This window comes from Schistocerca gregaria, chromosome 8, assembly GCF_023897955.1.
Source record: "Schistocerca gregaria isolate iqSchGreg1 chromosome 8, iqSchGreg1.2, whole genome shotgun sequence".
Classification (NCBI taxonomy): domain Eukaryota; kingdom Metazoa; phylum Arthropoda; class Insecta; order Orthoptera; family Acrididae; genus Schistocerca; species Schistocerca gregaria.
Window position 1 is genome coordinate 427470889 of NC_064927.1, and position 27549 is coordinate 427498437.

The 27549-nt window shown below is 44.0% G+C and overlaps 1 protein-coding gene across 2 annotated transcripts in view; it reads left to right on the forward strand.

Annotated features, from left to right (window-relative positions):
* Positions 1 to 16777: 16777 nt before the first annotated feature.
* The window catches only part of LOC126284328 (dehydrogenase/reductase SDR family member 11-like), an 89219-nt gene continuing 78447 nt past the window's right edge, over positions 16778 to 27549 (forward strand). The window contains exons 1-2 of one of the 2 annotated variants that reach the window (XM_049983172.1): positions 16778 to 17100; positions 26350 to 26512. In XM_049983172.1, the coding sequence (XP_049839129.1) occupies positions 16969 to 17100; positions 26350 to 26512 (295 nt within the window). In that variant the 5' untranslated portion in view covers positions 16778 to 16968. The remainder of the gene's footprint in view (positions 17101 to 26349; positions 26513 to 27549) is intronic. The other variant, XM_049983173.1, reaches the window with a different exon arrangement.

Sequence of the window (27549 nt, forward strand, 5' to 3'; positions counted from 1 at the left end):
CAAAAATAATTAAAGGAAAACAGTTTATTGTTCAAAATGTTCATTGTTCATGCGATAAACTTCAGTGTCGAGCATGATATATCAGTTTATTATTTAATTGTATTAGTCTTTTACTGCTAACTACATTCACTACCCGTTCTGCAGACAGTATCCATGTACATCTCTTAATACACCTAAGAAATTACATCACTGTACTATACACAGTTTAGGAGGAAACACAGATTTTCAGAAAAATTAAAATCGTTCTCAATATCAGTTGTACAAATAATTATGAAATCAAAAAACCTGAGTCGTACTAAGCATCCAGACTTTCGAAGTTGTTTTATGTAGGAGAGTTCGATTCTATAACTGAGATGGCGGGGAGTGGGAGGAGGGAGTTACTGTAGTGAATAAACAGTCATGAGAATTGGTTAGGAGAACATATCAAATACGAGGACGACTTTGTTTCTGTTCGTATGGTGTTTCTTTTACGTCCTGTGATTGCTGAGTTGCGCAGTGTTACACAGTGGCAGGACAGCCACTCGGTCTCTCGAGATATCTTTGCATGAGACGGCAGGAATGCTAACGGTCTAGCCACACATTAGAGGACGATTAACGATAGGACAAGATAAACGCTTCCGGGCAGCACAATGTAGACTCGTTACGTGGCTCGCTCACTATCTTCGATCTGTTGAAAACGGTCGCAGGAGTCTCATCTACACGAAAACGACAACAAATGTGTATAGGCTAGCGCATAAGATACCAAGGTTGTCAGTGGCGCAAAAGCCAGTGTGCAGACACAGGTACAGGACGCAAAATAGAAAACAAAAGCTTGACAGGGACCCTCCATGGTATACAGTCCCTGTAAAGAGACGTCTAGAGAAGCAGCAACAACCGCAAAGCTGGTGTAAAACAAAGCACTGCGCTGTAGGTAGTGAAATGCTAAATGGAACACGTTTATCTGTCCAAAAGGCAATGCGTGAAGTCTTCAACAAACATCGTAGCAGCCTCTTAGCGAAAGACCGCTCACAAATCGAAAGAAATTCTGATCACATGTAAAGGCTGTCGAGACCCTTACGAATGACATGTGAACTAAAATTGAAGGTAGCAAATCAAAAGCAGAAATGCCACTTTGTAATTTTTACTATGGAAATTCCAGGAGTACTGCCTCAGTTTAATTCTCACATTACTGCAAAGATGATCGACAGAGATGACTATTTACGAGGTGCTGAGAAACAGCTGAAGTCGACAAAAGTAAACAAGATTCCAGCACCCAATAGGATTCGTATCACGTTCTATACAGAATTTTCAGTTGCGTTAGGCCCTTGTTTAACCAAAATATATTGAAGGTCCTCAGAAAAAAGGAAAAGAAACTGAAAGCAGAAGTGATCTACAAAGCCAGTGTCCAATATCATTCATTTTCATTGGTTGTAGAACCTGAGAACGTATTCTGTGATCAAAGAGAATGAATGTCTCCAACAAGTAAAGGTACTAGGTAAGTTGTTACTATTTTATAATAAAAGTGCTAAGCGAATGACTTGCTGTTTTAAATAAACTACACTGAAATCAGTGGTCGGTTACAAATGACCAATATACCTGCTTCTGAAGTAAAACGAGGTTACTATTAGAAAGTAAAAATCCTGTCCTGAAATCATCACTGAAGTTGAGATCTTTTCTGACATCTGTTACACAAGAAATATAATTCTTTCCTGTAATATCCCTGTGGTGGCTCAAAAGATAAGCAACCTGCTCTCCATAAGTTTCAAAAAAATGCATGCAGCTCTAAATGCGGTTGCACTTCTAGCGTCGCACATGAAGAGGCACTCACGTCCACAAATATACAGGAAAGCATGTGGATGCCTGTTGTAACAGAAAGCACTCAACCAGAACACTATTTACTATAACTTCATAAAAATATTGTACCACCAATGCCACGTTGTTGTTGTGGTCTTCAGTCCTGAGACTGGTTTGATGCAGCTCTCCATGCTACTCTATCTTGTGCAAGCTTCTTCATCTCCCAGTACATACTGCAACCTACATCTAATCTTCAGCATTCTTCTGTAGCACCACATTTCGAAAGCTTCTATTCTCTTCTTGTCCAAACTAGTTATCACCCGCCGGCCGTGGTGGTCTCGCGGTTCTAGGCGCGCAGTCCGGAACAGTGCGACTGCTACGGTTGCAGGTTCGAATCCTGCATTGGGCATGGATGTGTGTGATGTCTTTAGGTTAGTTAGGTTTAACTAGTTCTACGTTCTAGGGGACTGATGACCACAGCAGTTGAGTTCCATAGTGCTCAGAGCCATTTTATCTATCATCCATGTTTCACTTCCATACATGGCTACACTCCATACAAATACTTTCAGAAACGACTTCCTGACACTTAAATCTATACTCGATGTTAACAAATTTCTCTTCTTCAGAAACGCTTTCCTTGCCATTGCCAGTCTACATTTTATATTCTCTCTACTTCGACCATCATCAGTTATTTTACTCCCTAAATAGCAAAACTCCTTTACTACTTTGTCTCATTTCCTAATCTAATTCCCTCAGCATCACCCGACTTAATTCGACTACATTCCATTATCCTCGTTTTGCTTTTGTTGATGTTCATCTTATATCCTCCTTTCAAGACACTGTCTTTTCCGTTCAACTGCTCTTCGAAGTCCTTTGCTGTGTCTGACAGAATTACAATGTCATCGGTGAACCTCAAAGTTGTTATTTCTTCTCCATGAATTTTAATACCTACTCCGAATTTTTGTTTTGTTTCTTTTACTGCTTGCTCAATATACAGATTGAATAACATCGGGGACAGGCTATAAACCTGTCTCACTCCCTTCCCAACCACTGCTTCCGTTTCATACCACTCGACTCTTATAACTGCCAACTGGTTTCTGTACAAATTGTAAATAGCCTTACGCTCCCTGTATTTTACCCCTGCCACCTTCAGAATTTGAAAGAGAGTATTCCAGTTAACATTGTCAAAAGCTTTCTGTAAGTCTACAAATGCTAGAAACGTAGGTTTGCCTTTTCTTAATCTTTCTTCTAAGATAAGTCGTAAGGTTAGTATTGCCTCACATGTTCCAACATTTCTGCGGAATCCAAACTGATCTTCCCGAAGGTCCGCTTCTACCAGTTTTTCTATTCGTCTGTAAAGAATTTGCGTTAGTATTTTGCAGCTGTGACTTATTAAACTGATAGTTCGGTAATTTTCACATCTGTCAACACCTGCTTTCTTTGGGATTGGAATTATTATATTCTTCTTGAAGTCTGAGGGTATTTCGCCTGTGTCATACATCTTGCTCACCAGATGGTAGAGTTTTGTCATGACTGGCTCTCCCAAGGCCGTCAGTAGTTCTAATGGAATGTTGTCTACTCCCGGGGCCTTGTTTCGACTCAGGTCTTTCAGTGCTCTGTCAAACTCTCCACGGAGTATCGTATCTCCCATTTCGTCTTCATCTACATCCTCTTCCATTTCCATAATATTGTACTGAAGGACATCGCCCTTGTATAAACCCTCTGTATACTCCTTCCACCTTTCCGCCTTCTCTTCTTTCCTTAGAACTGGGTTTCCATCTGAGCTCTTGATATTCATACAAGTAGCTCTCTTTTCTCCAAAGGTCTCTTTAATTTTCCTGTAGGCAGTATCTATCTTACCCCTAGTGAGATAAGCCTCTACATCCTTACATTTGTCCTCTAGCCATCCCTGCTTAGCCATTTTGCACTTCCTGTCGATCTCATTTTTGAGACGTTTGTATTCCTATTTGCCTGCTTCATTTACTGCATTTTTATATTTTCTCCTGCCATCAATTAATTTCAATATTTCTTCTGATACCCAAGGATTTCTATTAGCCCTCGTCTTTTTACCTACTTGATCTTCTGCTGCCTTCACCTACTTCATCCCTTAGAGCTACCCATTCTTCTTATACTGTATTTCTTTCCCCCATTCCTGTCAATTGTTGCCTTATGCTCTCCCTGAAACTCTGTACAACCTCTGGTTGTTTCAGTTTATCCAGGTCCCATCTCCTTAAATTAGCACATTTTTGTAGTTTCTTCAGTTTTAATCTACAGTTCATAACCAATAGATTGTGGTCAGAGTCTACATCTGCTCCTGGAAATGTCTTACAAATTAAAACCTGATTCCTAAATCTCTGTCTTACTATTATATAATCTATCTGATACCTTTTAGTATCTCCAGGATTCTTCCATGTATACAACCTTCTTTTATGATGCCACAACAAACCAATGCCACAACAAACATTTTATACTGTCCAGTCAGGTTAACTTGACCACCGGTCAAAAGCCTGAACACTGTTCTGAAGGATACTTGTGTTGATCCATTTTGCATTCTAGAATGACGAGATCACTTAGGGCAAGCGACAAACACCTTCCCCAAACCATAATGCGTACTCCTCGTGCCTGAACCCTTCCAAAGATTGCTGCACGGTGTTGGCCATCTGTCCGATGCAGCTTATAACGCGATTCATCTGAAAAGGTCGCCTGTCACCACTCAGTGAACGTCCAGTTGCTGCTCCGTTGTGCAAATTCCAGCTTTTGTCGCCGATAAACAAGAGTCAGTATGGGTGCATGAACCAGCAGCAGCGTTCACTGAACGCTCGTCAGGGAGTCACTGTTGGTATATGTCATGTGTAAGTACGGCCAGTCTTTCACGATGACTCCGTACTTATACTCTGTATCATACGTTTATAGCCATAATTCTGTGACAATGTTAAAGATCATGTAAGTACTGCCAGTCTTTCACGATGATTATGTACTTATCATAATTCTGTGACCATGTTATAGACCATTATTTGATTTAAATTCTGAGGAAGACACTCCCAGCAGTGTTGAAACCCTGTTAATTCGTTGAAAATAGTGACCGAGGGCTGTTTTCTTTCAATTGTAACTATTCACGGCCTCTGAACGTGTAGCCATGTACAATTTTTTTTTAAATAAATTATTTTTCCGTGACTGGTTGCTACATTCTTTACAATTTTATATCTCACTGTGGAGCACAGAAAGGGAAGCTTATGGAACCCAACATTGATTCCTTAACTCGCTGCATTGTACTTTTAAATTTTCGTTGGTAGCCACTTCTACACAGGGCCAAGAGACAGTTATGGGAGCGTGGTTGGTGGGGGGGGGGGGGGGGAAGGGGAGGGGCAATTGAGAGCGCCAAATAATACAACAGGTGCGCAAAAAAGTTCTCCAATCGGTTCTCCTTTATAGGTCGCATAATTTCACAGATTTCGCAAAAACTCCTTGCGACTCTACATCCACGAGAGGAATGCGACGGCACTTTTATTTATGTTATTATAAAAAAAAGTACCTATATCTACGTTATCGGCCCGGTGCTTATGGGCATATCGATGTGGATTAGCTGTCTTATCTTCTACCGAAACGCTTAATCCCGTGTCGGGACGCATAATATTGTTTATCTGACCACCTGCTCTTCACTGCCGGTATCGGCTGAGATCGCAACGCTGTATCAGTCGCCGTCTATTGCAAATTTTCTACTCGAAACGAAGTAGATTTGCCACACAGTATTGTGGACACGGATTATCAGAACGTCCGATACAGGGTTCGACTTATTTTCAGATGACTGCGGAGCCTCTGTCGGCGTGAGACACAGGAGGTATATCGAGGATGTCAAGAATGGAGTGTTTGGTGGCGTTACCCGAAGCAATGTCTCTTCATTCGTGGACCACCCATTCTGAGAGAGATCCTCCACGAAATCTCTACATCACTTTGGGAATATTCATGCCCCTTTAAGAAATCTTCACATGATTTATTCTTGCTTTCCTGTTTCCAAAATGCACTCCATTTCCAACCATTTCACTGAGGACAATCTACATTTACATGGCTACTCTGCAGTTCACAGTTAAATACCTCCCAGAGGTTTATTCGGACCACCTTCAAACTGTTCCTCTATCGCTCCACTCTCTAACAGAGAGTGGAAAAAATGAATACTTAAATCATTTTGTACGATATGTGATTTCTCTTATTTTATTATAATGCCCATTTCTTCCTATGTACGCTGGCGACAGTAAAATATTTTCACATTTAGGAGACAGCCAGTGACAGAAATTTCGTGAAAAGATCTCGCCGTAACGAAAAACTCCTTTGTTTTAATGACAGCCGTTCTAATTAGCTTATCATATCCATGACATTCTCTATCCTATTTCCCGATAATAAACTGCCCTTTTCTGAACTTTTCCGCTGTCCTCCGTCAATCCTATCTGGGAATCTTCACATACAGCACAGCAATACTGTAGCAGATGACGAATAAACGTAGTATAGGTAGTCTCTTTAGTAGACATGTTGCATCCTTTAAGCGTCCCGCCAAGAAAAGGTAGTCTTTGGTTTTCCTTTCCCACAAAAGTATCCATGTGGTCGTTCCAACTTAAGTGATTTGTAATTGTAATTCTTAGTTATTTAGTCGCAATGACAGCCTTTAAATTTGATTGCGTTATTGTGTAATCGAAATTTAATTGGTTTCTTTCTGTACTCATGTGGACTACCTCTCACTTTCTCTTATTGAGAGAAAATTGCCACTTTTCGCCCTATTCAAATATCGTATCAAAGTCATTTTTAGTTGGTTCTGATGTTATAATGACTTTACTAGACGGTAAATGACATCATCTGCAAACAGTCTATGAGCGCTATTCAGATTATATTTGGGAACGACGGATCACATATCTGTTTTACTCGATGACTTTACGTCAGTTACTTCGAACAGCTCCATTTCTGAGGGGACATCTCGAATTCTACGGCACAGCTTAAGCGATACTCAATAGGTACGCAACTTGATTGGCAGTCTCTTGTGAGTAACGGTGTCAAAAGCCTTCCGGAAATATAGAAATATTGCATTAATTTCAGATCCCCTGTCGTCAGCACTCGTTACTTCGTGCAGGTAAAGAGCTAGTTGCGTTCAAGCTACATCTACATCTACATAGATACTCCGCAAGCCACCGACGATGCCTGGCAGAGGATACCCCGTATCACTGCTAGTCACGTCCTTTCCTGTTCCTCTCGCAAACAGAACGAGGGAAAAATGACTGACTATACGCCTCCAAATGATCCCCAATTTTCTCGTATTTTATCTTCGTGATCCTTACGCGCAATGTATGTTGGAAGCAACAGAATCGATTTGCAGTCAGCTTCAGATGCCTGTTATCTAAATTTTCTCAATAGTTGTCGTTGTTGTTGTCGTGGTCTTCAGTTGAAAAATGTTCAAGTGTGTGTGAAACCTTATGGGACTTAGCTGCTAAGATCATCAGTCTCTAAGCTTACACACTGCTTAGCCTAAATCATCCTAAGAACCAACACACACGCCCATGCCCGAGGGAGGACTCGAACCTCCGCCGGGACCAGCCGCCTAGTCCATGATTGCAGCGCCTAAGACCGCTAGGCTAATCCCGCGCGGCAGTCTTCAGTCCAGAGTCCGGTTCGATGCAGCTCTCCATACGACTCTGTCCTGTGCAAGCTTTTTCATCTCTCAGTACCTTCTGAATCTGCTTAGTGTATTCATATCTTGGTCTCCCTCTACAATTTTTACCCTCCACGCTGCCCTCCAATACGAAATTGGTGATCCCTTGATGCCTCAGAACATGTCCTACCAACCGATCCCTTCTTCTAGTCAAGTTGTGCCACAAATTTCTCTTCTCCTCAATTCTATTCAGTACCTCCTCATTAGTTATGTGATCTACCCATCTAATCTTCAGCATTCTTCTGTAGCACCACATTTCGAAAGCTTCTATTCTCTTCTTCTCCAAAATATTTATCGTCCATGATTCATTTCCATACAAGGCTACACTCCATGCAAATACTTTCAGAAACGACTACCTGACGCTTGAATCTATACTCGAAGTTAACAAATTTCTCTTCCTCAGAAACGCTTTCCTTGCCATTGCCAGTCTACATTTTATATCAGTTATTTTGCTCTCCAAATAACAAAACTCCTCTGCTACTTTAAGTGTCTCATTTCCTAATCTAATTTCCTCAGCGTTACCCGATTTAATTCGACTTCATTCCATTATCCTCGTCTTGCTTTTGTCGATGTTCATCTTATATCCTCAATAGTATTCCTTGAAAAGAACGTCGTCCTCGCCCCAGGTGTTCCGATTTGAGTTCCAGACGTATCTCGGTAACCCTTACGTGTTGTTCGAACATACCAGTAACAAATGAAGGTCCCAGTCGCGTCCTATACACAGTCTCCTTTAAAGACAAACCACACTTTCGCAGGATTTTCCCAATAACCCGAACTCAGTTGGTTGCCTTTCCTACCACAATCCTCACATGCTCGTTCCATTTCACCACGCTTTGAAACGTTACGCTCGGATATTGAAACTACGTGACTGTGTCAAGCAGAACACTACTAATGCTACATCCGAACATTACGGGTTTGCTTTTCCTACTCATCCGCCTTGACTCACATTTTTCTACATTTAAAGCTTGCTGCCACTCATCACACCAACTAGAAATGTTGCCCTCCTATAGTCACTTAATTTCTATACCTTACCGTACGCCACAGCATCTTCAGCAAACAATCGCATGTTGCTGCCCATTCTGTCCGCCAAATCATTTATGTATATAGAGACTAATAGCGGTCCTATCACACTTTCCTGGGGCACTACCGACGAAACCCTTGTCTCCGAAGAACGCTCGCCGCCGAGGACAACTTCCTGGGTTCTATAATTTAAGAAGTCTTCGAGCCACACACATACCTGTGAACCTGTCCTATATGCTTGCAGTTTCTTTAACAACCGGCAGTGGGGTTTTCGGAAAATCTGTAAATATGGAATCTGCCTGTTGCCATTCATCCATATTTCGCAGTATATCATGTGAAAAAAGGGCAAGCTGAGTTTCGTACGAGCGATGCTTTCTAGCCGGCCACTGTGACCGAGCTGTTCTAGGCGCTTCAGTCCAGAAACGCGCTGCTGCTACGGTCCCAGGTTCGAATCCTGCCTCTGGGACGGATGTGTGTGATGTCTTAGGTTAGTTAGGTTTACGTAGTTCTAAGTCTAGGGGACTGATGACCTCAGATGTTAAGTCCCATTTGAACCATTTCGATGTTTTCCATAACCGTTCTGATTCAAGTTTCCGGTCGCAAGAAAATTCATTATATTCTGACTGAGAATATGTTAAGGATTCTGCAGCAAACCATTGTTGGGGATATTGGTCTGTAATTTTTCGTGTCCATTCCTTTGTCCTTCTTATGCACATGTCGCTTGGGGCTTTGCGCTTGGCGAAAGATTCACGACAAATGCAGGCTAAGTAAGGGGTCAATGCCGCAGAGTACTCTGTGATAAACAGAGCTGGGATTCCACCTGGTCCTGGTGACCTGTTTGTTTTCTACTCCTTCAGCTGTTTCTCTACTCCAGGGTTGCTTATTATTATGTCGTCCATACGAGAGTCTGTCCGTTGGCCAAACAACGGTTTGTTGGTACGATTCTCCTGCGTGAACGATTTCTTGAATGTGAAATTTAAAACTTTTGTTATGCTACTTTCAGCGGCTTCATTAGACTGGTCAATAAGCGACTGAATAGATGCCTTAGGTCCACTTAGTGATTTTTCATAGGGCTAGAATTTTCGCGAGTTCTCTGTGAGATAGTTTGCTAAAGTATGACGGTGATAGTAGTGTGTGCTTCGCGCATATAACTTTTCACAGAGGCACGAATCTGTACGAACCTTTGTTTGTCGTCATTTGTGCGTTCTCTTTTGAACCGAGAGTGCAACAGCCTGTGGTTCCTCAGCATTTTCCAAATCTTGTTATTAAACCACGGTGGGTCTTTTCCATCTTTAATCCACTTATAAGAGGGATAAGTTCTGCAGACCACGATTTACTGTCTGTTCCTCTATGTCCATCTTACTGGAACTAAGTTATGCCAATTCACTGCTTAAGTGAGATGCTAACCGTTACTGTTCCTAGCAGAAACTCTCTCCTATCTTTCACAAGAATGGTGTTTTCTGATTCCGTACTGTGTGTCAATGAACCTGAGACGTAATAAAGCTAGCTTTGAAAAGTACGCCGCAGCGCATAGCGTTAAGCAGTCACCCTCCGTTTTCTGGTGGTGGCGCCTTTGTCGCCATTGAAGGCTTCGGTGTATCCCTCTAGCGGGAAAGGGGAAAAGTGGGCGGTCCGCGTGGGTTTCAGAGGTGGCTGTATGGGCTCTCGTTGAGTTGGCAGTCCGGGAATCAAGAAGCGACTTCTCTGCCGGTGCAAGAGGGACAGCACGCAGACCGCGGCATCAGCGTAAGCGACGCGAGCAGCGGCTCCGTGTTATGGGTCATTAACTGCTCGTCGCTAAAGGAATCTTCCTGAGCGTGGATCCGCAAGGGGCCTAATCTGCAGTTCGGCCGTATGTTGTCGACCGGCGAGGAGGTTCTGAAAATCGACGCGCTTTCCTGCGTCCGTTGAAACGGCTGGCAGCGGGCGGCTCGGCAGAGCATTTGGAGGCGCTGCTGGTTCAGTCCTGGGAGTCGTAACGCACCAGAAGTTGAGTATTGATTGTTAGCAGATTTTATGAAATTTAATTGAATTCAATTTACCTATTCTTGTTAATTATACCAGTTGTATTTTTTTTTTTTGGGGGGGGGGGGGGGTTCCCGCCATTCATTCTCGTCTGCCCACCCGCGGAAAGGTGGTAATATTAGAAAGGGTGGTCCGTTTGTCCCCTTTTGAGGACGAAAGGGGGGGGGGAGTTAGAGTAAACCTGTGGTTCGGATTGCTTCTTTCCCCTCCCAGCTTACCTACGGGTTTATTCGACTGTTAGCCTCTGCTATGTCCGTGAAAGTCTAAGGCACCAGTGACTGTACTGTTTAAAATGCAAGGCACTAAGACCTGATCCATTCTCTCGCCTGCCATAAGCAGTATTACTAGATTCACGTGTAAGAGGTACTCTAAGAAAGAAGGAAAACTTCCTTTGGCCTTGTGGTAAGAACTAGTCAATTGCATAACGAATTCCTGCTCATCTGGAAGCTGTAACTTACGTAAATTTGTGTTTATGTATATTTGGCTACAATCAAGCAAGGTTAATGTACGCCGTAGTGGATTTTTTTATATTGTTTCCAGTCAGCAAAAACTGTTGTGTGTTTTTCCATTTCAATACCTTTTAAGGCTTTCACTCAACGTGCTTATGTGTTTTATACAGGTAGTTGATTATTAGGGCGTTTTCTTGTCATTCAAAAGTTTGCCATTTCATTACGGGTAGAAATTGTTACCTTGAAAGGAGAATGTTGTAAAGGTTCGCAAGTCCTACCTGGTGAGTGTGTGTTTGCCGTAAGTTAACTAGCAGAAATTTGTAAAATTTGTTTTTTTATGTATATATTTTGGAAATGTTAATGTTATGAACTGTGAATGTCCCTGTGTGCATGACTCATGCCTTTTGCTTTTTATATTTTGAGAACTTTTGTGAACAGGATTGTCTTTATATGTTGCAGACAAGTTAGATTCTGCGCCATTTAATGAATGGAGTGAAATTCACCTGTAATTTAGCTGAGCTTGAAATATTTTACAGCGTCACGTTTTATCCGTTAAACTGCTTGCCTGTACTTGTTTTTACTGGCGTGAAATTTTTTATAATAATTTAAAAGTACTTATCTATCGTAAATTGTGACTTATTTCTTAAATGATTGTTGTTGTGTTTTTAAATATCGTAAAGTCTTGCGCTATAAACGTATAGAAGAAATGTGAGTAATAGCCAACTGGGCGAAGGGCGCACGTTTCTCTATGTTTAGAATGTGGGTTCTTCAATGGATTTTGTTTGATGGGCATTAGACCGCTTTCCGATGCATATTTCTGTGCTTAGGCTTCGTCTCATAGGGCTGGAAACATCATCAGAGGCTATTTTCTCGCCTTGGTGAACTTGTTTAAATCTGAAACTGCTCCTGAAACTTTATAGACTCTGATGGTGTCTTCAACATTACGAGACGAAGCGCTGGCACATGAAAATGTCTCGGAACATGGCCTAATGCCCATAATTTAGACTAACGACGAAAATACCGAACCTGAAAGCCTAGATTGTAGGTTGCAGACGTCGCCTATTCCTCAGCATGGGGCATCGGTTGTGAGAACAGTAGCTAGGAGTTACTTTAGAAATTCAGGACACAGACAGACGAAATTATCTGGCTGAATACTAGGGGGCAAAAAAAAAAAAAAAAAAAAAAAAAACTACAGCGACGAATTTTAGAAGACCTTGACCTGATAATGGAAGAACAGTTTCTATCAACTTTTTCCTGAGATTGAATATATTTGTGGGAAATATTGCAGAGGTCACCAGTTATAACAGCTGATGGGAGGAGAAGGATTTGGAAATAGTCTTTCACAAACCAGCTTAAAATTAAAAAAATATATATATAAACTGTCAGACGGGGCGACGTTTTATACCAATAGTGTAGTGCGACATGTGTACACTCTTTACTGTTGTTCCGTCATTGATGCAGCTCAATGTTGAGAAATGTGCTTGTATGGCTAGTCCCCCATTCGTATCTCCGGGAGAGAACTGCCAAGGGAAGGTGAACATAAGGAAAAGAGTGAATAGCAGTCGAAAGGATAACGTTTTACGACTGGGGGCTTGGAATGTTTGAAGTCTGTAACAGAAAGGGAAGCTATAAATCTGAAAAAGGAAATGCAGAAGCTCAATTTAGATATAGTGGTGGTCAGTGACGTGAAGCAGAAAGAAGACAAGGATTTCTGGTCAGACGAGTAGGAGAAAACGTTGTAAAGGGTACAGGATTCGTTATGAACAGGAAGGTAGCGCAGAGAGTGGGTTACTGTGAACTGTTCTGTGATAGGATTGTTCTCAACGGAATCGACAGCAAACCAACAACGATATCAATTGTTCAGGCATACATGCCGACGTCGCAAGCCGCAGATGAAGAGACAGAGGAAATAGAGGAGAAAGCATCTGGGGATTATGAACGAATAATTCAGTACGAAAAGAGAGACGAAAGTCTAATAGTCATTGCAGATTGGAGTAGAAGAAAGGGTTGCGGAAGGATATGGGCTTGGTATTACGAATGAGAGGAGAAAGACTAATTGAGTTCTGCAATGTATTTTAGGTGTAATGCCGAATACCCTGTTTAAGAATCACAGGAAGTGAAGGCATACTTGCAAAAGGCCGGGAGGCACAGGAAGATTTCAGTGAGATTACATCATGGTCGGGCAGAGATTTCGATATCAGATATTGGATTGTAAGACGTACCCAGGAAGAGATGTAGATACCAACCGCAATATAGTAATAATCAAGAGTATGCTGAAGTTTAAGAAACCAGACAGGGAGAATCAATGTGCAAAGAAGTAGGATATGGAAGTAGTAAGGAGTGAAGAGATAGGCTTGAAGTTCTCTGCAGCTATAGATACTGCGATAATGACGAGCTAGGTTGGAATTTCAGCTGAAGAAGAATGGATATCTCTGAAAAGAGCGATAGCGTAATTTGGAAAGAAAGACGTGGGTACAAGGAAGGTAACTGAGAAGAAACCATGTGTAACAGAAGGAAAAATTCAGTTCAAATGGCTCTGAGCACTATGGGACTTAACATCTATGGTCATCAGTCCCCGAGAACTTAGAACTACTTAAACCTACCTAATCTAAGGACATCACACAACACCCAGTCATCACGAGGCAGAGAAAATCCCTGACCCCGCTGGGAATCGAACCTGGGCGCGGGAAGCGAGAATGCTACCGCACGACCACGAGCTGCGGACAAAAATTCAGTTGATCGACGAAAGAAGAAAATACAAAAATGTTCAGGGAAATTCAGGAATGCTAGAATACAAGACAGTGAGAAATGAAACAGAGAGGAGTGTAGGAATGGTAAAGCGAAATGGCTGCATGAAAAATGGGAAGGAATCGAAAAAGAAATGATTATCGGTAGGAGTGACACAGCATACAGAAAAGTCGAAACAACCAAAGGTGAGATTCAACATAAGGGCGATAACATTGTGAGTGCAATGAGAAAATAGGAAAGAGTAGATAGGTGAAAAGAGTACATTGCAAGCGTCTACGAGGTGACGATTTGTCTGATAACTAGGTAGAAGGAGAAACGGCTTGGCACGTCGGCGTAGTCGATATGGAAGAGATAGGGAATCCAGTATTAGAATCAGAATTTAAAAGAGCTTGGGAAGACTTAAGATCAAATGAGACAGAAGGGGTAGATAACATTACACTGAGATTTGTAACATCATTGTGAGAACATGATTCACGTTGGTGAATGTATGTGACTGGCGATATATCATCAAGCGTCGACAATATGTAGAAGAAACAAGAGAGAAGAGTTGAAGACCAAGAACGAAGACAGGGATGTAGTCTTTTGCCCCTTCTGTTTAATCTATACATCGAAGAAGTAAAGACGGAAGTAAAAGAAAGGTTCAAGGGTGCGATGATAATTCTTCAGTGAAAGTGAACAATAATTACAGGATCCATAGGACGGAATGAACATTGTAATGAGTACAGAATGTGGATTGAGAGTGAACTGAAGAAAGACGAAAATAATGATAAGTAGAAGAAATGAGAACAAAGAGAAACTTACCAAAGTTGGTAATTACGAAAGAGGTGAAGTTGAATTCTGCTACCTAGGCAGCAAAGTAACCCATGATGGATGGAGCAAGGAGGATATAAAAAGCAGTGTAGCACTTGCAAAAATGGCATCTGTGGGCAAGAAATGCCTACTAGTAGCAAATATACGCCTTGATTTGAGGAATAAATTTCTGAGAATATTTGTTTATTCAAAATGGTTCAAGTGGCTCTAAGCATTATGGGACTTAACGTCTGAGGTCATCAGTCCCCTAAAACTTAGAACTACTTAAACCTAACTAACCTATGACATCACAGACATCCATGCCCGAGGCAGGATTCGAACCTGTAACTGTAGCGGTGGCGCGGTTCCAAACTGAAGCGCCTAGAAGCGCTCGGCCACTCCGGCCGGCTATTTGTTTTTAACACAGCATTGTATGATAGTGAAGCATGGACTGTAGGAAAACTGGAGCAGAAGAGAATCGAAGCATTTGAGACGTGGTGCTGCGGAAGAATGTCAAAAATTAGGTGGACTGACAAGGTAAGGTTCAAATGGTTCTGAGTACTATGGGACTTAACTGCTGTGGTCATCAGTCCCCTAGAACTTAGAACTACTTAAACCTAAGAACCTAAGGACATCACACACATCCATGCCCAAGGCAGGATTCGAACCTGCGACCGTAGCAGTCGCGCAGTTCCGGACTGAGCGCCTTAACCGCTAGACGACCGCGGCCGGCAAGGTAAGTTATGAGGAGGTTTGCCGAAGGAATACATGGCAGAAACTAACAAGGAGAAGAGGCAGAATGAATACGACATGTGTTAAGACATCAGGAAATAACTTTCATGGTATTAGAGCGAATAGTAGAGAGTTAAATGTGTAGAGAGAGATGGGAATATATCCAGCAAATACTTGAGGATCTCGGTTGTAATGGCTACCCTTAGAGGAGATGAATTCGTTAAGCGTCGCATCAAACCAGTCAGAAGACTGGTAACTCACAAAAAATGGAAGGCTGAAATGAGAAGAGGGTATTTTCGAATTTGGAACTATAACCTGCAACATTTGCAAGTCTGCAAGCTGTGTATCGTAAGCTGCAGTCAGATAATAATAAAAATCCCTCTTTCTCCAGCTCCCTTGCTCAAAGACACACACACACACACACACACACACACATACACACACTTACTCTTCTGCTCTTCTGTCTTCTGCACAATGACATTGCAATTCTTCCCCCCCCCCCCGCTCTCTCACACTCTCTCACACACACACACACACACACAGAGGCACGTATGCTCACGCGCACACGCACACACGCACACATGCACACTTACTCTTCTGCACTATCATATGTAACTTTTTCTGTCTGTCTGTATCGCTCTCGCTCTCCCTCTCGTGCTCTCCACTCTCCCTCGCTCTCGCTCTCCCTCTCGTGCTCTCCCCCCTCCCTCGCTCTCGCTCTCCCTCTCGTGCTCTCCCCTCTCCCTCGCTCTCGCTCTCCCTCTCGTGCTCTTCCCCCTCCCTTGCTCTCGTTCTCCCTCTCATGCTCTCCCCTCTCCCTCGCTCTCGCTCTCCCTCTCGTGCTCTCCCCTCTCCTTCGCTCTCGCTCTCCCTCTCGTGCTCTCCCCTCTCCCTTGCTCTCGCTCTCCCTCTCGTGATCTCCCCTCTCCCTCGCTCTCGCTCTCCCTCTGGTGCTCTCCCCTCTCCCTCGCTCTTGCTCTCCCTCTCGTGCTCTCCCCTCTCCCTCGCTCTCGCTCTCCCTCTCGTGCTCTCCCCTCTCCCTCGCTCTCGCTCTCCCTCTCGTGCTACACACACGCACACGTACGCACACACACACGCACGGGGATGCATGCACATGCACACTAACTCTTCTGCACTATCACCTGTAACTTTTTCTGTCTGTCTGTATCTCTCTCTCTCTCTCTCTCTCTCTCTCTCTCTCTCTCTCTCTCACACACACACACACACACACACACACACACACCACACACACACACACACACACACACACACACTTTGTCTGTATCTCTCTCTCTCTCTATCTCTATCTCTCATTCTCTCCCCCCTCCCCCCTCCATCTCTCTCTCTCACTCTCTCTGTCTCTCTCTCTCTCTCTCTCTCTCTCTCTCTCACTCACTCACACACACACACACACACACACACACTTATTCTTCCTCACAGCCACATTTATCCACATCTATGTTTCTCTCCCTTCCTCTTGCTCTGTACCGCGCGTGCGAGCTGCGGAGGCCTTGGAGGAGTAGCCAGCCGCCAGCGCTGAGCTGCAGCGTCACTTCACGTCACGCGCTCCGGAAGTGCAAGTCAGTCGCGATCTGCCGCGCTGCGTCGTGTCAGCAGATCCCCGCAGTTAAGGTCGTCTATGTATAGACGCTGCCCGCCTCTACTGCCCAGCAGTCGCGCCTGTATTCTGGGAGCGAGAGCGCTCTGTGCTGGCACAAGACAGCGCAGACAGGAGGGGCCATGGAGCGGTACCGGGGCCGCGTCGCGCTGGTTACGGGCGCCAGCGCCGGCATCGGCGCCGCCATAACTCAGGCGCTGCTCAGACGCGGCGTCGACGTCGTGGGGATCGCCAGGAGGGTCGAAAGGGTGCAGGTGAGCCTCTGCCGTCTCCTGGTCTGCGGTCAGACTTCATCTCGCACGGACCGAGTCATAACTTTGTAACAGGTAGCAGGGAATCTCACTGGCAGACTGTGTATCAGGCATTGAAGCTAACCTCAGAAAGGGGGAAGATAAAATCTGGAGGGCCACGAGGATCACCTCTGTGCACACTTTAATTTTTAACCTAAATAAGAGGCGCTGTCAGTAAGTAACTCAACACATATCCTTCATGGAAGCACGTTGGTTTTATTCAGGGATCCAATACCTAGTATTACTCCCACCCTTTTGGCTACAAACCCTGGTTTTCGACTTCCCTGAGAAGACAAAAGTCATGGGATAGCGATATGCACATATACGAATGACGTTAGTATCGCGTACACAAGGTATAAAATGGCGGTCCATTGGCCGAGTTGTTATTTGTACTCAGGTGAGTTACATGAAACGTTTTCGACTTGATTATGGCCGCACGACATGAATTAACAGACTTTAAACGTCGAACGGTAGTTGGAGCTAGACACATGGCATTGCATTTTGGAAATTCTTAATGAATTCATTATTCCGAGATCCAGAGTGTCAAAAGTGTGCCGATCATACCAAATTTCAGGCGTTGTCTGAGCAGCGGCATTTGTGTAGAGTTGATGCTGCTAATAGACAAGCAACAAGCCGTGCAATAACTGTAGCAGTCAATGGTGGACTTGCGACGAACGTAGCCGTTAGGACAGCGCGGCAAAATTTGGCGTTAATGGGCTATGGAAGCAGAAGACCGACGCAATTGCTTTTGCTAAGAACAGAACATCACCGCTTGCAGCGCCTCTCCTGGTCTCGTGACGATTTTGGCTGGACCCTAGACGACTGTAAAATCAGAGCCTGGTCAGATTCCGACTTCAGTTGGTAAGAGCTAATGGTGGGTTTCGAGTGTGGCGTAGACACAATGACGCCATGGATCCAGGTTCCGATGGTAGGGTTCGAGTATGGCGCTGACCCAATGACATTTTCGATCCAGGTTGTCAATAATGCACTGTGCAAGCTGGTGGTGGCCTCCATAAGGTCAGTTTGTGCACAAAATCGTGCACCAGCAACACTTTTGTAAATGTGGAAGGCTATAGAGGCAGCGTAACTCAGTATTTCTGCATGGCAGTTCCTACAACTTGTTGAGTTCATGTCACATCGAGTTGCTGCAGTTCGCTGGGAAAAAGGGGACACAACATTATTATGTTTTCCATGGCTTTTGACACCTCAGTGTAATCTCTGTTCAGTGCAAGGACCTTACGCCACCTTACTGGCAGGGCCTGTATAACTCCATAGTATCACTCCACTGGTTGACGTCTTAGCCAACGTTTTGCTGCATCAAGAACGTCCCATCATCCACATACTGCTTACTGCAGTGTGCACCCTGCATTGGACCAAACAGATGGAAGTTGGAAGTTGTGTGATTTATACCCTAGGGTGGCAGGGACAGAACAGTCCAATGAAGTTTTACGTCCTGTCAGTTGTACAGCTGGTCTGTGGCCTTGCTTTGTCATTGAGAAGGAGAAGTTTATTTGCATTTTTGTGGCGACGAACATGCTGAAGTTGTTTCCTGAATTTCGTGAGGGTGATACAATACGGTCCAGAGCGATCGTTGCAGCATGAAGGAGGACATCTAGCAGAACAACTCCTTTACAGATTCAGAAGACTGTTTACTGGCTGAGGGTCCAGCTTTGAACTTTTTCTTCGCAGGAGAGGTGGTGTGGCTTCACTCAATGTATTGGCGTTTTATTTCCGATTCGAGGTGATGAACCCGTGTTTCAACGCCTGTGTTGATGTTCGACAAAAATTGTCACTAGCAGTTTCGTAACATGCAAGCATTTACACACAGATGGTCCTCTGTTATGTGGTGAGGAAACCATATGGCACACAACTGTGCTGGTACACAGTGCTGGACAAGTGTGTCAGCACTACTGACAGAGACGTCCACTTGTGCAGCAAGATGTTTGATTGTGATCCGTCGATCAGCTTGAATGAGAGTGTCTGCACGTTCCAACATTGCAAGAGTCACAGCTGTATGCGGCCGGCCTTCACGAGTGAGGTCTGACAGGTTTGCATGACCTTGTTGCAACGATGACAGATGCTTCGCCCAACGACTCACCGTGCTTTTGTTCACGGTCAGTCTCCGTAGGTATTCTGAAAGCATCTATAAATATCTGCGATGCTGTGGTTTTCCGGCAAAAGAAACTCAGTGACAGCTCTCTATTTGGAACACACATCCGTCACAGAAGCCAGTTTTAAGGCTACATATAGCGACTCCACCTGTCGGAACTTAAAGGGGCTGAAGCCGGAATATTCTACCACGTGTCCCGCAACAAAAATTCCGCGTTTTTCAACCAAAGTTGGCCGACAAAACAAAAGTGTTGCATTACTAATTAAACATCCCTCGTGAATTATCTTCTAACGAATCTAAAAAAAAAGAAAAAAAAACAAAAAAGAACAGTTCAACAGTTGTAAAGCCTGATGATGTACAACAATATTTTACCGAAACAGGAACCTCCCTAATATTACTTGCACTATACAAGTAATCTTTCAAACTGAAGCAATGTTTGACCAAAGTAAGCATCTTAGAAGTGGAAGAAATCTGATAGGGTTTTTACAGAAATAAGGTTTCTAGTATGAAGTCTTGGAATAACATAAAACATCAAATGTTCTCAGAATTCAATGAATATTACGCTCACTCTGGCACAAACAAATTACTGATTTTCAGTAAGCAAGTTCCCCCAGTAGCTCCGGAATAATGGCTCCAGGATATTGTATTATTATAGTTCTGAGATATAAACGAACGCCAACCAACACGCATAACTTAAGTCGAAAGCTTTCAAGCAGTCTAAGTGTTTCGTCAACGAAAATCATTCCTGACTGGTTGTAGTCAGAAGGTTTAATGGCTCATATTATACAACACACATGACAAACTGCATTAGTCAACACAACCGGCCAGAGTGGCCGAGCGGTTCTAGGCGCTACAGTCTGGAACCGCGCGACCGTTACGGTCGCAGGTTCGAATCCTGCCTCGGGCGTGGATGTGTGTGCTGTTCTTAGGTTAGTTAGGTTTAACTAGTTCTAAGTTCTAGGCTACTGATGACCTCAGCAGTTAAGTCCCACAGTGCTCAGAGCCATTTGAACTATTAATCAACATGTAATTTGACGTGCAGTATGGGCAAACGTGGAAAAGGATAAAGTAACACTCAGAAACACTCACATTTATTTGTAGTAAAAAATGAAGAAAACACAAAATGGAAAATTCTGCATGTCTGCAGATTTGTGTGTAGTATACATACCCGCTACAATAAAGAAAGCAATGTCAAAATAAAAAGTATTCGCAAACAGACAGTGTCAGGGGTATAGGTACTGGTATTGCTATCGCTGATACCTTAACCCTTTGACCACCAATTTCATTTCAAAAACATCAATGTATGGTAATATTAATTAATAACCTAGTCGAAGTAACAATTTGAAAAGAATGTATGCTGTCGTTTCATTTTCCAAGGGGTTGCGGAGTGAGGAGGGTAGCACATACAGGACTATTCATAAGTACCTCCAGGCTTCAGAAGACGAGTGCGCAAAAGCTACAAGTGATACTGAAAGCATACACATATCAGTGGCCTGCCGGAGTGGCCGAACGGTTCTAAGTGCTACAGTCTGGAACCACGCGACCGCTACGGTCGCAGGTTCGAATCGATCCTAGGGCATGGATGTGTGTTATGTCCTTAGGTTAGTTAGGTTTAAGTGCTTCTAAGTTCTAGAAGAATGCTGAAGATTAGGTGGGTAGATCACATAACTAACGAGGAGGTATTGAATAGGATTGGGGAGGAGAGAAGTTTGGGCACAACTTGACGAGAAGAAGGGATCGGTTGGTAGGACATGTTCTGAGGCATCAAGGGATCACCAATTTAGTATTGGAGAGCAGCGTGGAGGGTAAAAATCGTAGAGGGAGACCAAGAGATGAATACACTAAGCATGTTCAGAAGGATGTAGGTTGTAGAAGGTACTGGGAGATGAAGAGGCTTGCACAGGATAGAGTGGCATGGAGAGCTGCACAAACCAGTCTCAGGACTGAAGACCATAACAACAACAACAAGTTCTAGGGGACTGATGACCTCAGCCGTTAAGTCCCATAGTGCTCAGAGCCATTTGAACCATCTGAACACATCAGTGACCAGAACGTCTCTCCAAGTGTGTAACTCATCTACAGGTGCTCAAAATGCGCTTCCGGGAAGGCGTGAAAGCAGCCCGCTTTGTGAGTCTGGTGATTGAGTTGCCTGTCTGCAGGTGTGGCGTAATTCGATTCGACAGTACGGTGACGAGGATTAACAATGAAACCCGAGGACAGCGTGAGTTACAGGTGTAATCTGTAATTATAAGAATTCTGCTAACCGTTAGTAGGCTCCCCCTTACCAATTGGGCACTGATATATATAGCGATAACCTAGCAGTTCTCTGATAACCTATGGTGTGACCCACAGGTCGTGATGGCAATCAAAGGGTTCATATGCAGCAACTTCAGTGTATCAGTTGCTTTTTTTCTCTGCATCTAACACTGTTGTCGCACACATATCACTTAATTTACTACCTGGTGTTTTCTACACGGTAGTAACTATCCCTGTCAGTATAGACTACCCTTTTTGCCTCCTTGCACCTACACTCCAATACTTGAGCTGCTACCCACGGGAAAGCAGCCTTTTATTGCTTGCTTGTGCCACATATACTTGAGGGTACCAAACAGAGTAAAAACATGCTACTAGTGATAACTACAATTAATAAAATGCCAATGAAGTAAATACTAATGTAATGTTGTTCAGTACATTCTCCTGAGTTATCACTATCTATACTTATATCCTTAACACCCTGTAAGTAATATTTTGCTAGAGGAAACCATTTAATAAAACAAATTTGTTTAGGTTTAATCTCTGCAAGTTACTGAAAGTATAAGTTAACGAACCTGAGGTTTAATTTACGTGGGTTAAGCAGCAACAACGAGAAGTTTTAACTGTTACTTCAGCAAAAAGCTATATGTTTATCACAGGAGTTCTCGTGAAACGCATTTACGAGAGGTGAGCTTCCTAAGAGTCATGATCTCCGATGAAGAAACACTTAACTGTGAAAAACGGCGTGTCATCATCCCGCGTTGGCGACCCATAAACTAGAAGTGTAATCCTTATTAAGAGGAGTCTCTGTAATTGCCCTCTTGAAAATTGCCACTTATACGTTACAATAGAAAGTGTGTTATTTGTAGTCGCCTCGTTGACCGAAGTATCTGTAGTTTACGTCGTAGAGTAACATGCTTCACTCAGAAAAAAAAACCACGATGTTTACCGAGGTCGCTGCACTTGTTGAACATTCCTCACCATTGTTCGAACATTGATGTTTTTTATTTCTTTCTTAGATATTTGTTTGTGGCAGGAAGCGCTTCGGTACATTTACACTCCTGGAAATTGAAATAAGAACACCGTGAATTCATTGTCCCAGGAAGGGGAAACTTTATTGACACATTCCTGGGGTCAGATACATCACATGATCACACTGACAGAACCACAGGCACATAGACACAGACAACAGAGCATGCACAATGTCGCCACTAGTACAGTGCAGCAATGTAGGCTGCTATTCTCCCATGGAGACGATCGTAGAGATGCTGGATGTAGTCCTGTGGAACGGCTTGCCATGCCATTTCCACCTGGCGCCTCAGTTGGACCAGCGTTTGTGCTGGACGTGCAGACCGCGTGAGACGACGCTTCATCCAGTCCCAAACATGCTCAATGGGGAACAGATCCGGAGATCTTGCTGGCCAGGGTAGTTGACTTACACCTTCTAGAGCACGTTGGGTGGCACGGGATACATGTGGACGTGCATTGTCCTGTTGGAACAGCAAGTTCCCTTGCCGGTCTAGGAATGGTAGAACGATGGGTTCGATGACGGTTTGGATGCACTGTGCACTATTCAGTGTCCCCTTGACGATCACCAGAGGTGTACGGCCAGTGTAGGAGATCGCTCCCCACACCATGATGCCGGGTGTTGGCCCTGTGTGCCTCGGTCGTATGCAGTCCTGATTGTGGCGCTCACCTGCACGGCGCCAAACACGCATACGACCATCATTGGCACCAAGGCAGAAGCGACTCTCATCGCTGAAGACGACACGTCTCCATTCGTCCCTCCATTCACGCCTGTCGCGACACCACTGGAGGCGGGCTGCACGATGTTGGGGCGTGAGCGGAAGACGGCCTAACGGTGTGCGGGACCGTAGCCCAGCTTCATGGAGACGGTTGCGAATGGTCCTCGCCGATACCCCAGGAGCAACAGTGTCCCTAATTTGCTGGGAAGTGGCGGTGCGGTCCCCTACGGCACTGCGTAGGATCCTACGGTCTTTGCGTGCATCCGTGCGTCGCTGCGGTCCGGTCCCAGGTCGAATGGCACGTGCACCTTCCGCCGACCACTGGCGACAACATCGATGTACTGTGGAGACCTCACGCCCCACGTGTTGAGCAATTCGGCGGTACGTCCACCCGGCCTCCCGCATGCCCACAATACGCCCTCGCTCAAAGTCCGTCAACTGCACATTCACGTCCACGCTGTCGCGGCATGCTACCAGTGTTAAAGACTGCGATGGAGCTCCGTATGCCACGGCAAACTGGCTGACACTGACGGCGGCGGTGCACAAATGCTGCGCAGCTAGCGCCATTCGACGGCCAACACCGCGGTTCCTGGTGTGTCCGCTGTGCCGTGCGTGTGATCATTGCTTGTACAGCCCTCTCGCAGTGTCCGGAGCAAGTATGGTGGGTCTGACACACCGGTGTCAATGTGTTCTTTTTTCCATTTGCAGGAGTGTATTTGTGAAGTCTGAGGGTATTCCGCCTGTCCCACACACCTTGCGCAGGAGGTGGAATAACTTTGTCATGGCTAGCTCTCCCAACGATATCAGCAGATCTGACAGAATGTCAACTACAGCATTGCGGTGTGGGGGGGGGGGGGTTCTTTCGATTTACGTCTTTCACCCCTCTGTTGATGATGTCTGCTGGCAGCATCATTTCTTCCAGCTCAGCTTAATCCCTGTCCCCTTTGTATAATATTACCTTCAAGTTAATTTATCTTGTAGAGCCACTCTTTATACTCCTTCCACCTTTGAGTTTTCCATTCTTTGCTTGGTGCTTCTTCTTCTTTTAATTTACCTATAGGCACTGTATATTTTCTACATAATATCTTTCTACATAATATCTACAGGCTGTCTCCGTAAGAGCGTGTAAAAATTTAATAGGACATACAGAATGCTCCACTGAACAATTTGAGGTAGGGAACCTCGGGTCAGTGAACCATGATTAAGTAGATATTGGGAATAAAATCACAGTACCGTGTACTTTTTTATTTACATTGCACTGCGTCTTCAGGTCACAAGTGGCCCACCGGGACTATCCGACCGCCATGTCATCCTCAGTTGAGGATGCGGATAGGAGGGGCGTGTGGTTAGCACACCACTCTCCCGGTCGTTATGATGGCTTTCTGTGATCGGAGCCGCTACTGTTTGGTCGAGTAGCTCCTCAATTGGCATCACGATGCTGAGTGCACCCCAAAAAATGCATGTCGGCCCGGATGGTCACCCATCCAAGTGCCGGCCACTCCAGACATCGCTTAACTTCGGTGTTCTGACGGGAACCGGTGTATCCACTGTTTTTTTTTTTTTAATCTCGTTTTGTTCGCTTTTGTTCGTTGCATGTGCTCGGGGCGGACGTCGTAAGACATCCATTTATTTTCGTTGTTGATCGATTGACTCAGTTTTTTTAATTACAGAGGGCGCGAAACCCTCTGACCGAACACGCTGAGCTACCGTGCCGGCTATTGCGGCAAGGCCGTTGCTTTTTTATTTACATTCGTTACAGATAATTGCAAATACCATCACTGACACAATGAACGCACCATTTGTGCTGTATCTTACAATATGTGCTGAAACCAAGTCCAGTGCAAGCATGACATCGGTGAACAAGATTCTGAAGCACCCTGACGAATATCCCTGGTGTGATCCTCACTCTGCCAGATCCATCGTTTCTTCTTTCCAATGAACCAGTCTCCCGCATTCATCGATCGAGAGAAATAAAACACTCGTCGTAGCGGATGATGCCTATTAAGAAATCGTCCCCTGTACATCCTTTCAGCAGTTAGAGCATTGCAAACATAGTTCCCTATACACAAGGTGCAGGTCAGTGAGTTCTGCGAAACTGCACTGGTACGGCTCCATCGTGTTGTACTGTTACGTCTCTGAACAGCACTGAGTAATGAATGGGTCTGTCTTGATCCTTAGCGGTCTCTGTCATGGGACTATGTAAATACGATACAACAGAGCCACCTTGCGGCCAAGTAAAGTAAACAAAACCGGCATCGTGACTTCCTGGTAATCAAAGTCGTCGTCCTTGTTTCCTTTCAGGAAATAAGGAATGTACAAGTAAATAAACAACACAGTACGTAGTCAGTAAAATTATTCTGGGTTTGAGGCCAGAATTTTATCGACTATGACAACGGCCGCGGAAGCCTACGTTTATATTTAACACAGTACGTGTAAACTTGTACGCACGTTAGTTGTAAATAAGCTGGAAAACAGTAATGCTATACAAAGCGGTAGCAAGTTTACTTATATATCTTCTAAGCTGGCTTCTCCGGCTCCAGATTACTTACCTCTAATTGTTCACTCGCGCATTCTCTATGTCCTGCAAAATTTTTTGCACGGTCTTAGGGGAACACCCAATAGATATCTAGGCGAAATGATACAAAAATTCATGGTAAAACTGATGAGGGAGTAACCTTTTCTGAAAGTAGCAAACTTTGCTGCCAATTTACACGACGACATAAGCGTGGGGACAGCGGGAAGAATGTTCATTTAAGCTCCCCTGGGAGCGCTGCAGTAAATCTCATGCTATCTACTCGATCACTACGGTAGTGATACGTAGAAGGCTGTAGTGTATTCACAGATTCCTCACCTAAAGTTGGTTCTGGAAACTTACTAGCTAGTCCCTCATGGAATAGTTTGCGTCTATGTTCACGCGTGCGTCAATACAGACCTTTCATCATCCCCATCATGGCCTCCAATGGATCAAACATACCTGTGACTATTCTCACTGGCCTTTGTATACATTCCATATTCTCTGTTAGTTTTGAGGTAAGCTTTTAATTTGTAAATATTTGTTGTTTACGGAGCGATGAAGTTTTAACGTTGTGTCTTGTGTCTCTGCAGGCACTGGAACTAAAAGATGCCCCTGGGAAGCTGTACCCTTTGCAAGGGGACGTCAGCAGAGAGGACAGCATCCTTGCGGCTTTCAAATGGGTCAGAGATAATCTGTCAGGCGTTGACATCCTCGTCAACAACGCTGGGATTCTAATTGATGAGGAACTGACATGTAAGTATGAAACTCCCTGTACAAGTGTTTTTAGAAATGTCCTGAACATTTGATACGAATGAAATACACAGCAGAAGATCGTTTACGAAGTAGTTACTATCGTAAGCATACTAGACAGAACTAATACTTTCGCTGAATCGCTCCGTAAAAGAACGGAATGGAAAAACAAAATTTATTTATTATTATTTATTTGGTTACTTATTACATTGTAGAATATTAAGTATAAGATCATGTTCACACTCTTACAAATTATTACAATCAACTGCATTGTTTCGGTATAGAATGGCAACTAATGATCCAGCACTTCTTATTACATCCAACAGAGTACTACTTCCAATCACCATAACTATTATGCTGTTAACCATGACTATACCTATCACCGTTCCTAAATGTGTACTGCTGTTATTATCCCAGAATGTTTTTCCTTCCTATCTGTCACTAGTTGTTGTTGTTGTCTTCAGTCCTGAGACTGGTTTGATGCAGCTCTCCATGCTACTCTGTCCTGTGCAAGCTGCTTCATCTCCCAATACCTACTGCAACCTACATCCTTCTGAATCTGCTTAGTGTACTCATCTCTCGGTCTCCCTCTGCGATTTTTACCCTCCACGCTGCCCTCCAGTGCTAAATTTGTGATCCCTTGATGCCTCAAAACATGTCCTACCAACCGATTCCTTCTTCTAGTCAAGTTGTGCCACAAACTTCTCTTCTCTCCAATCCTATTCAATACCTCCTCATTAGTTATGTGATCTACCCATCTAATCTTCAGCATTCTTCTGTAGCACCACATTTCAAAAGCTTCTATTCTCTTCTTGTCCAAACTAGTTATCGTCCATGTTTCACTTCCATACATGGCTACACTTCAAACAAATACTTTCAGAAACGACTTCCTGATACATAAATCTATATTCGATGTTAACAAATTTCTCTTCTTCAGAAACGCTTTCCTTGCCATTGCCAGTCTACATTTTATATCCTCTCTATTTCGGCCATCATCAGTTATTTTACTTCCTAAATAGCAAAACTCCTTCACTACTTTA